This window comes from Lepidochelys kempii, chromosome 5 (genome assembly GCF_965140265.1).
Source record: "Lepidochelys kempii isolate rLepKem1 chromosome 5, rLepKem1.hap2, whole genome shotgun sequence".
NCBI lineage: Eukaryota > Metazoa > Chordata > Testudines > Cheloniidae > Lepidochelys > Lepidochelys kempii.
Genome location: NC_133260.1, coordinates 33,826,540 through 33,837,641, shown reverse-complemented (window position 1 = coordinate 33,837,641; position 11,102 = coordinate 33,826,540). Strand labels below are relative to the sequence as shown.

Here is an 11,102-nt window from a genome sequence, read left to right as displayed (position 1 = left end):
TCACGTAGTCAACAAAATTGTAGGAGTATAACTGAACACAAAACTGTTTACAAAAACATTGTGCTGTGAAATAAAAGTTGCAACCTTTGCCTTCCAGGAAATGCTATGTGAAGTATTTTGATAGGCTGTGGAGGAGGTGATGAGTCATTTTAGACTAGACAAGAACAGCTCAGTATTCAAGAACAAACTGCAGGGAACAATTGTGGAGTGGCCAGAGGGGCAGATAACATGAGACAATATGCTTTCATTTTTAATTTCCATGGTGTTGTGAAATCTTGTCCATGTTAGGAGTTTAGACATACTGTGTAGATGTATGAATGTTTTGTGTATGCTTGTTATTTTAAAAGTTTCCAAAATGGTGCGTGCACACAAAATGTGTACCTACAGCTTCAGTGGCTATTTTGAAAAAATGCCTCTGGATGTCAGATATTATATAAAGAAAAGGAGGACTTGTGGCACCTTAGAGACTAACAAATTTATTTGAGCATAAAAATCTGTCAACTTCTTGAAAAAACTTAAATTTGTTTAAATTTGTTTAAAAAAACTCCTTTTCTTTTAGCAAATACAGACTAACACGGCTGCTACTCTGAAACCAGATATTATAGAGTTATTTTAGCTGCAATAATTTCATACTTAATAATGGCAGAAATTTCCTTGCTGTTATAGTTTTGCCCCATGCGCACTTCTACAATACTTTTTCTATTCACATGGCAAACACATTTGCTCCCATATTATGGTTCTTTCATATTGCCTAGGGAGCAACATTATATCAAACAAACAAAATAGTCAACCAGGCTGGAAACATTGTTATTATTTATTGATAAAATGTATGGAGCAATTTTACAGAAGAAAAGCAAACATGCAGAATTCAACAGGTTTTCTTACGATTCCCTCTCTTAAAAACTGTGCAAAATTCCAACAGTTATTACTGTTAGTGGTATTTTAAGGAGCAGAACACAGCTAGGGAGGGCATTCATTCTTTATATGGGTTTAACAGCACAATACATATGCTAACAAATATAAACAAAGGCTTAGCATATGTATCCTGCTGTTAAGCTGGTCAGGAGTTCTCAAGAGGGGAGTGTGGGGAGAGGGGAGATGGAAGGTGTTTAAACAGTGTTTTTGATTCCTGCTCCAGACTCTGGACTATGAACATATACTGATGAGAACATTCTAACCAAGGGACAGAGGACTTTAATGGAATCTGGAGCCTTCATATTTCCTTGATCCTTTGCAGATGGACTTATGAGATGTATATGGTACAGAGACTGTTCTAGCCTCATTGATTGCCGATTTCTCCCTTGCAATGGACAAAGATCAGATATCTGCTGACTTTCTCATATGAGTCAGCAGCCTTTGATACCTGAGGTGTAAGCCACATAGCCCTTGCTTGCGTAGTTTTGTTCTTTCCTCTCCAAATGTAAAAGCCTGTTCCCATTGAACTCAATAGCAAAACTTCTTTTGATTTCAACGGGAACAGGATTTGGCCCCAAGAGATCAGAGAATGTGATTTTGATCAATTGCTTATCTGTCCAGAGACAGTTCTCATGCATGTTCTGCCAGGCTGGTTTTGATTGCCCTGCCTGTATGTCCTATTGAGGAAAATAATAAAACAATTTGGGCTGTGGTTCTATCAAGATGCACAGGACACACACAGTTCTATGCCTCTTTTCCATCAAACCCAGGTGGCGCAGCATCTTTGCTTTCCTAGTGCCTGGCGGAGAGCAATACTTAGGCCTTGTCTTCACTGCCACTTTACAGCAATGAAACTTTCTCGCTCAGTGGTGTGAAAACATACCCCCTCCAGCAGTGATGCAATTTTCAGCATTGGAAAGTGGCAGTGTAGACAGTGCATGAGTGCTGGGAGCCATGCTCCCGGAGCTGGGAGCTACTCCCCTCGTGGGGGTGGGTTTTTTACAGCGCTGGGAGAGCTCTGTCCCAGCGCTGGTGCTGTGACTACACAGCCATGTTAAAGCGCTGCCGTAGCAGCACTTTACCGTTGGTAGTGAAGACATACCCTGAGATAAAGGCAAGCTGGCAGAAGTTTAGCTTAGACCTAAGGGAAGCACTGAGAGTGTGTTAAGGGAAAGTGGGGTGATTGTCCTGGCTATTTTTGTTTAAACAAAAAAAGTCCCAACCCACCAACTGTTAATTATTAGAATCATATTGCAACTTGCTGCTGCTTAATATATGAAGCAGAGTATTATTTGTAACCTTTTTAGTAGATGCAGAATGCCAGTGAAATGTTTCTGATATTTGCACCATTGGTTTCAATAGGGTTTTCTATGATTTGTGTGATAAGAGTAATATTGTTTGTGTGATGGTGTGTACAAAGGTTCTCTCGAGTAGAAATAGTGGATTGCTAATGCAGGTTATGTGATAAGAAAGTATTCCATGGCAGTACTTACTTTACATATTATTATATTTAAATAGTTTCTTTTTTTAAATTGAAAATTTAATAAGGGCAGGTCTTCACTACCCACCAGATCGGCGGGTAGTGATAGATCTATCAGGAATCAATTTATCGTGTCTCATCTAGACACGATAATCAATCCCAGAACGCACTCCCCGTCGACTCCGGAACTCCAGCTCGCAAGAGGCAGAAGTGGAGTCGATGGGGGAGCAGCAGCAGTTGACTAGCCGCCGTCCTCATGGCCAGGTAAGTCGACCTAAGATACGCCAACTTCAGCTACGCTGGTCACGTAGCTGAAGTTGCATATCTTAGGTCAACCTCCCCACCTTCCCCAGTGTAGGCCAGGGCTATGAGAGCAAGAATGAGTAGGAAGAAAGTGCTATGGTACAAACAGAGAAGAAAGGCTATTATATAAAACCTATTATTGCATGTATGATCCAAAGTGTGGCTAAAATGAATGGCAATGTGCTTTACCTAGGAAGAATACTTTTGTACACTTTCTCTAGGGAAATATACTGTATATAAAAACTAACATGGTTGCTGATGCATATTAGTCAATAACAGCATTGCTCAGAAATTAAAATGTAACATTTCATTAAAAATACTGCTGAAGAGATCATCACAGTTGCAACATGAAGCGCTTAAAAGTCAGGACATGCTAAAGTTAAAATGACGTGTCTTAGCACTGCCCCATTGTATTATAACATATACAGCGGTTAATCACAAGTGGGGAAGAAGAATGAACTTGTGGTTAAAGCACGAGAAAGATTCAGGAGACTGGGAGTTTAGTTTCTGCTCTGTCACAGACTTCCTGTGTGACCACAGGGGAGTCACTTAATCTCTCTGCAAAAATAGGGATAATAGCCCTTTCCTCACCTCACAGGGATGGTATGAGGATAAATACATTAATCATTGTGAGGCACGCAGACAGATATATGGCCCTCATCACCATACTATGTACCTCAGACAGATAACTTCATTGCTATATGGCCATGTCTATCTACAAAACCTGTACTCCTATAGTGTGCAAACTGGACTGCAGACAACGAAGCAGCTGTTTAATATTTATTTTCATCTCCATTGTGCAATGAGCAGACCTTTGCATCACTCAACTGCTGACCAATTTGCACACTGAATGAAGCGGGGGGGGGGGGGGGGAGGGTTTACACACCACTCTTTGAATTCTATAACTTCTGCTCTCAGTTATACCTGTGTACCTTTGGGGTAAGTCCACTGACTTTGGTGGATTTACGCTGAATTTCACAAACTCCACGGGACAACGGAGGCACAGTTATTTATCAAGTCCATGTTGTGACTCTGCCACACTTTCTAATGAATTATATCCATTAAAATACGAGACATGGGTAATTTCAGTCAGGCTAGGGTTGTGCAATCACAATTTTTTCTTGAACATGAAAGAAAGTTTACAAACGTTTTCAAACAAACTCATACTTGCTATATTAATAAGTCTCAACCCATCCCAATGACTACCATATAAGCCAAAAAGTAGATACGAGGGACTTCATGATTTACCCCGATATCCTCTTTCAGATATGAAGCACCTCCTAAATTTCCAGAGCTTTATTTGCCCACATATATAATTCAACCTATGGTCACTTTTTTAGAAAAATATACACTCATATTAAAAAGTAACAATACACTTGGTAAGACTATTATCAAAGAATAGAACAAATATGCCTGACATGTTATATTCTTTGGAAAAACTGCAGTGGCTTTTGCATTTCAGTGAAATTTGTACCAAGGAGATGAATAAACTCCATTGTCTAAATGCTGGGCTACTTTTGGAAGATGGAGGCATATCCACATATGCTCATTCGGTAGAAGGAATGTGACCCATGTGAAAAAAAGAGGCAGCTTTATATTAAAAATGATTAGTGTTCAAAATGGGTTTAGAGAAACATAATGTTAGTATCTATGTTTCAGTGTATTATATAACATTTTAAATCTTTGATACAAAATAAACATCATTTGTTAAGTGCTTAGTCACTGTACAAAATTTTGCATCAGTTCTTAAACTTGTAAGTAAAAAATGATTTGTAATGGTTTGTAATACAAAAAGCTTGTCAGTGCTTTTCTAACTGCTCTTTTGATAATTATCTGGTTGGGCACTTTCAACCTACTGAATTAAATAGCTACACAGTAACTTTTCATGGATAGTTCAAGAAGCAACCCTACTGGCAACTCCAAGATACACAGTGAGGGGCAAATTTTTGGGGTGCCTCTAAAAAACACAAGACTTGCAATTTTGCTGCCCACATCAGTTTGAGAGTCCAAATGTGATTCTGCTTATTTGCAAACAATGAGCAATCAGCTGTGCTTGTAATTATAATTTTGTGAGCATAATTTTACAGGTCTGCTAAAAGTCAGATTCTGGTTCAGACACTTGTATGACTTAAGGGATCAATCCTGAATAGTTTTGTTAATAATAGAAATTTATTTCATGGAATGGCCTCTGTACATCTGGATGAACTACATTAAGAGGGAAGAAAAGCCCTTGGAATTGCAAGTTTTGTGCAAGCTCTGCAGTTGCCCCTTTCCTCTGGATTATCCTTTTGTCAAATATACCCAACTGTATCTGGTGCATGCTCAAAGTTTGAAAGTCTGGCTTAGCCAATTGCCAGTCCATTATGAGAAATGACTTTTGAATACTTTGTTCTTTTGAAAATAAGGAACATGTGGTAAAGAGATTATGATTACTGCTTGAAACTTGGCTTCTTGCATAATTTGGGCTGAAGAAATATTTCATTTGATGAAAAACATGAATAGACTATTTTCCCTATACAAAACAACTCAGAATTTTGAATTGAATTACTCTCCAAAAATGAGTAACAGCTTAAGATATTTTCTAACATATTACAAAATATTATAGGGCTGTTTTCCCTTTTTAACATCCACCTATATATTGGATTTGTTTGTTGCTGTTTTTTCCTCTTTAAAAAACACCTTGATTAGTCCATGATGGAGTTTAGAAAATGTTGTGACCATCAAATTTATAACTATATTTATAGCTTTACAGTCATATATTTGAGGCAGACCTGAGGACAGATCGTTGTTTAATTGCAACATACTCTCCTTTGGTAGAATTCTTTATTTCTCCATTTTCTTCTTTAGTGGCCTTTTGAAAAATCCAGCCTGTATATGGCAGAAAAAAGAGAATGCAATTCAAAACTGGAATTTTAGAAACATGAGACATTTTGGCAAACCTTAAATGTTTTTATTTACTGCTTTAATGCTTACAGATGATACAAATTCACTTATTACTGAAGTACAATGTTGCTTTAATGGATTGGAACAATAATGACATATCTCACACTAACAGACGAACTGAGAGCAAAGTTAATGTACAATGATTGCTGAATCATTGTTATGCTGACGGAACGTGTCAAAGGTTTGTCAAGTCTTCAAACAAACTAGAGGACTGTTGAACAAATATTAATTTACTGTTTAAATTCCAGATTTTTCAGTGGCTATGCATACTAATTACTAACATACTAACTGAGTTTTGGCTTTGAGAAGACTGCCCACTTGTGGCAAAAGATTTAAGCACAGCAGTCAAACAAACAATGTATCTGTCATTACACAAACTAAAAGCTATTTCCCCATGCTAATTTTCCCCCTACTGTTACTCACACCTTCTTGTCAACTGTTTGAAATGGGCCATCCTAGTTATCACTACAAAAAAGTTTTTTTTCTCCTGCTGATTATAGCCTACCTTAATTGATTACTCTTGTTAGAGTTGGTATGGCAACCCCAATTTTTTCATGTTCTCTATTTATCTTCCTATTGTATTTTCCACTACATGCATCTGATGAAATGAGTTTAGCCCACGAAAACCTATGCCCAAATAAATTTGTTAGTCTCTAAGCTGCCACAATTACTCCTTGTTCTTTTTACTGTCTTTAAATTATAATTTGAAATTTGAATTGCTGAAGAATATCAAATCTGAAGTCAATACAAAATGTTTTTATAATGCTACACTCTTCATTTAATTTTTCAGCTAACAACAAATATAATGTCATATTTTGCAACGTTAATGAGGGCAACAGACAGCTAGTTATACAGCATATTTATTCCACTCAGAATCACCACTTACCAGGCCAGTTTTTGTTAACCTGCAACATGGCACAGACAAAACCTGCTTTTGTGCATGAAAATCTGGTAATTTCATGTCTAAAATTATTTGTGAATTTTAGATGTGTAATTTTGAAGATGCAAAGGTAGTGGTGGCCACTTTTGAAAATTGGCCCCAACATATCAAGGTATTCGCTAGTTTTCTATTAGTTCTGCTGATTTTGTAAATATGTAAGCATTGGAGGTATTTTCATAGTTACTTAATTTTAATTCTGCAATGATTAAGAATCAGTTAATAGGTACTAATGACACTTAGTATCTACATTTTTAAATTCACTAGTGATTTTGGTTGCTAAACTGGACACCTTGAAGGGGCCTGGTTATCAGATAGTGGATGCATAGCACTTTCTGATAGTCAGGCCCCTTTAATGTGTCTCAAGTCGGGCACCCAAAATCACTATTTACTTTTGACTTTATTGCCTAATTCTAATTTTTTACACATATCATAAAAATAAAGGGTTGAGATCAACTGAAGAAATATGAACAATGTTGTGCCTACCACGAGTGTACATACAAATCAAGTGACCGTATGTGTGTACATGGCTAGCTAAGAATGTAATCAGTTTAATTATATGTTCAAATGGCTGTACATGTGCAGTAGTGTATCTGCATGTATGCATGAGTGAAATTATATGTGGATTCTTGCATATGGACCTCAAGACTCCCACTTTTTTAAAAAAAAGTAGCGTAAAGTATACAGTAATATTTTTAAAAGAGAAAACTGTTATGAATCAGTACCAATACTAAAATTTTACTAGCACCATCTGTCTAAGGTACTGTTGTAAGGTATAAAACAGACTGGCAATAGCAAAGTCCTTAGTGGACTTTATGGATTTTGACTCTTCTCCCTTTTCATGGTATAGAAATTTTGCTTGGGATAGTTAATAACGCTAATCTTAGTTTACTATTTATGGTTACAACAATGGTCTATTTCTAGAGTTATTAGAAATGGCTTTGGATCATTAAAGGTCTTGCAAGGTTTTAAATGCTTATTGTGGGATGCTGAGAAACCTTAATACCTACTGAGTTGACTGAGAGTGGAGGGCACCCAGCACCTTCAAGAAGTACTCATAACTTTGCAGGATCAAACCATACATACCTGGAGTTAATGCGTGATATCTGAGAATAGCTATTTAGGGCCTGACCCTCAGAGGTGCTTTGACTTCCCAAATTTTTAAAAAATTTTGAGACTTTATTTCAGCTAAAGCAACCCAAAATTCAAGGAATGCAGGAGAAACCTGGCATGGTTAGCTAAAATTATTTACCATTCTGTATTGTATACCTTAACTACTTCACTGTGATGAATCAGTGTTAGTGTTCCACAGAGTAGCTCTAAGGTATTTCAGTGAAACTTTCATTATTTTGATCTCTGAAGCATGACCAGATTGAACTGGCTTAGAAATGATTTCACAAGATGGAAGAATCTCTTGTTAGTAGGACAAAAGTGCAAAGCAGCACTTTTTCTAAGCATCCCTGTGTCAGAAACCACTTTTTGCGACAAGAACTCTAACTGAATCTAATTTTAATGAAATCTCACTGCTAGAAAACTGGCACATATTGATTGTACCCAAGTGGTTAGAATGGTCTATTTTACTTAGGGAAAAATGAAATTTCATTAAGTATTTATTATGATATTTTACTAATTTAGAGATTTATTATGTTTGTCAAGTTCTAATGGTAAGAACACAGGACTGAGCCCTTAAACATCTAAGTATGTAAAAATCTAAACACAAATCAAACAAATGTGTAGCTTACCTTCCACAATGCAAATATAAGAAGTGCAAGAATCAAGAGACCAGCAAAGGCACTCAGTAAAATGACCCATAAAGGGATGACGCCAGGGTGAAGTTCTCTTGAAATTTTAATCGTGATCTGTGAAAATTATTCAAAAGGTAAATGGTAAAAAAAAAAAAAAATCTCTAAGTAACAAAGTAACATAACTTGTATCACCTACTGTAGATACTGTAGTATGACTTTCAAAAGAACCCTAAGTTTCATTTTGTGGGTAGAATTTAAAGGATGAAAGAGAGAATTTAACTCTCAGTATGAAAATTGATATTTATGTAAAGTCTCACAAGATGTGTAAAGTTCACACAATGAGCCAGTTTCCTCAAAGACGTTACAAGCTTCCTCCAAAACTCTTCAACATCAACAACCTCCTTCATAACACCATCCCTACCACCATGGATATCATCTCCCCATATACCAACATCCCTCACCATGATGGCATCTCTGTCTGCCTCAAATACCTATAAAATAATGAACACTCAGAAATCCACCCCAAATGCATAGCCAAACTCATCCTCATCCACAACTACTTTATATTTAACAGCAAACACTTTGTCCAAACTATGGGAACAGCAATGGCTAATAAGATGGCAGTCTCTTTATGGGACACCTCATGGAGGAATTTCTGGAAAAATGCACCACAAAAATCAATGATATACCTGAGATACATCAATGATATTTTCATCCTCTGGACAGATGACCTAAGCTTCCTCACAGCTTTTTACCACAACTTCAATCACCACCACTGATCCATCAAACTCTCTCTACAACACTGTCACACCAGCACCAAATTCCTGAAGACCATGATTGGATTCAACAATGGAACCCTACAGACAACTATATACAAGAAAGCCACGGATCACTACATTTACCATCACAGATCCAATATCCACCTCAGACATGCCAAGAAATCTGTTATCTGCAGCCAGACACTCAGATACCACAGAATTTGCTCCAAATAGGAAGTCCGGGATACACATCTAAACACATTTAAATCTGCCTTCACTAAACAAGGACATACTACCAAAGAAATAGATTGTATCATGGAATGGGCCACCCAAATACCCAGAAGAACCTGCTTCAATATAGGGGAAAAAAAAAAACTCACTGACCGCACACTTCCAGTTGTTACCTATCACACCACATGGGGTATCATCTAACAATTATAACCCATACTTGATGGGGACTACATCCTGAAAAATCTTTCTCAAACCCTGCCTTCTAGCCTTCAGACAACACCCAACCTCAACAAGCTCCCCATAGACCAGGACACACCAACTCAAAGTGCGACCAGACCCTGCCAGAACAACAGATGCAAAAACTGCGGACATAACTCCACTGCTACAATGATTGGTAGCCCCAGAATAAACCTTTCAAGATCCATGGGTCCCACACATGCCTATCACAACATGTGATATACCTCAGAGTGCATCAAATGCCCTAGCAACAGTTACATAGGTGAAACCAGATAACTGCTACATTCTCAAATGAACTCACATAGAAAAATGATAAAAGGCAGAAATACACTATCACCTCTGGGGGAACACTTTTCTCAAAATGATCATTGTGCATCTGACCTCTCAGTCCTCGTCCTCAAAGGAAACCTGCCCAACACCATCAAAAAATGAGCCTTGGAACTTAAATTTGCAACTCTGCTGGACAATAAAAAACAGACTTAATAGAGACACTGTTTTTTATGGCCCTTACAACAATTTGTAACACAACCTACTGCTTGCTAACCCTTAATTGCTCACTTCATTTTAAGTGGTCTCCTACAGCATGTGTGAATCCCTTATGCTTAACAATCTGTCCCACCTTGTATTTAGCTCAGACACTTGTTTCTTCCTCCAGACCTGAGGAAGAGTTCTGAGAAGCTTGAAAGCATGTCCCTTTCACCAACAGAATTTGGTTCTATTAAAGACATTACCTCACCTACCTTGTCCCTTTCATATCCTGGGACCAACATGGCTACAAGAACATTGCAAAGTACCTGCTAATTAGGAGTCACTGTTTTATTTATCACAATTCTGCTACTAAGTGACTGTAGTATTCTAATGAACTATATTTTCTGAAGTGTGATGGGGTGCACAAACCCCAGACATTAAGAAACCAGGCATTAAGAAATTACTCTGGGCTCAGCCAGCTCCACCCTGCCACACCGTAGCAAATGTACCAACTGGAGAAGGAACTAAAAGGCAGGAAAGTAGCTCATTTGGGGGCAGACCAGGGAGAAGAGCAGACCTGCTACTAGCAGCTCCAGGGAGATGAGCTGAGGGAAAGGCAGTATTTCTCCCAAAACAACTGCCCAAAGGCCCCTCCCTGGGGGAAGGGAGGGCCTGCTGCAGAGACACACAGAGAGAAGCATTGCCCTCTCATATGAGCTCTGGACTGGATTGATCCCCTTAATTTTTGTTTGAACTATCCCAACAGGGGAAAGCCTTGGACTGAGTTGGCGCAGGAGGCTGGGCCATACCCCGGGAGGAGGCAGTTGTCCTCACTCTGCCTTACCCCAGATGGCGACCTTGGGACAATTGCAGGAAGTGGCCTAGGAAGGGCTGCCTTAAGCCTCCCCAGCTGTCAGAAAATGGATAGCCCTCAAAAGGCCCTGGGTTGGAGCCCAGTGGAGTGGGAGGGCCAGGGCTCGCCTGCCAACAACCCCCCCCAACTAACCTAACCACTAGGCAGCGCTCTCCTATCAACCAACCCTGAGCGAAGGTTGTCACAAAAATTCTGGCATAACATTTCTCTG

General features: G+C 38.5%; 1 protein-coding gene across 3 annotated transcripts in view; it reads right to left on the bottom strand.

Annotated features, from left to right (window-relative positions):
• Positions 1-812: 812 nt before the first annotated feature.
• Positions 813-11,102, bottom strand: part of ITGA1 (integrin subunit alpha 1) — a 129,590-nt gene continuing 119,300 nt past the window's right edge. For all 3 annotated transcript variants that reach the window (XM_073343911.1, XM_073343913.1, XM_073343912.1), the window contains 2 exons: positions 8,321-8,437; positions 813-5,566 (listed from right to left, as the gene is read on the bottom strand). In XM_073343911.1, the coding sequence (XP_073200012.1) occupies positions 5,522-5,566; positions 8,321-8,437 (162 nt within the window). In that variant the 3' untranslated portion in view covers positions 813-5,521. The remainder of the gene's footprint in view (positions 5,567-8,320; positions 8,438-11,102) is intronic.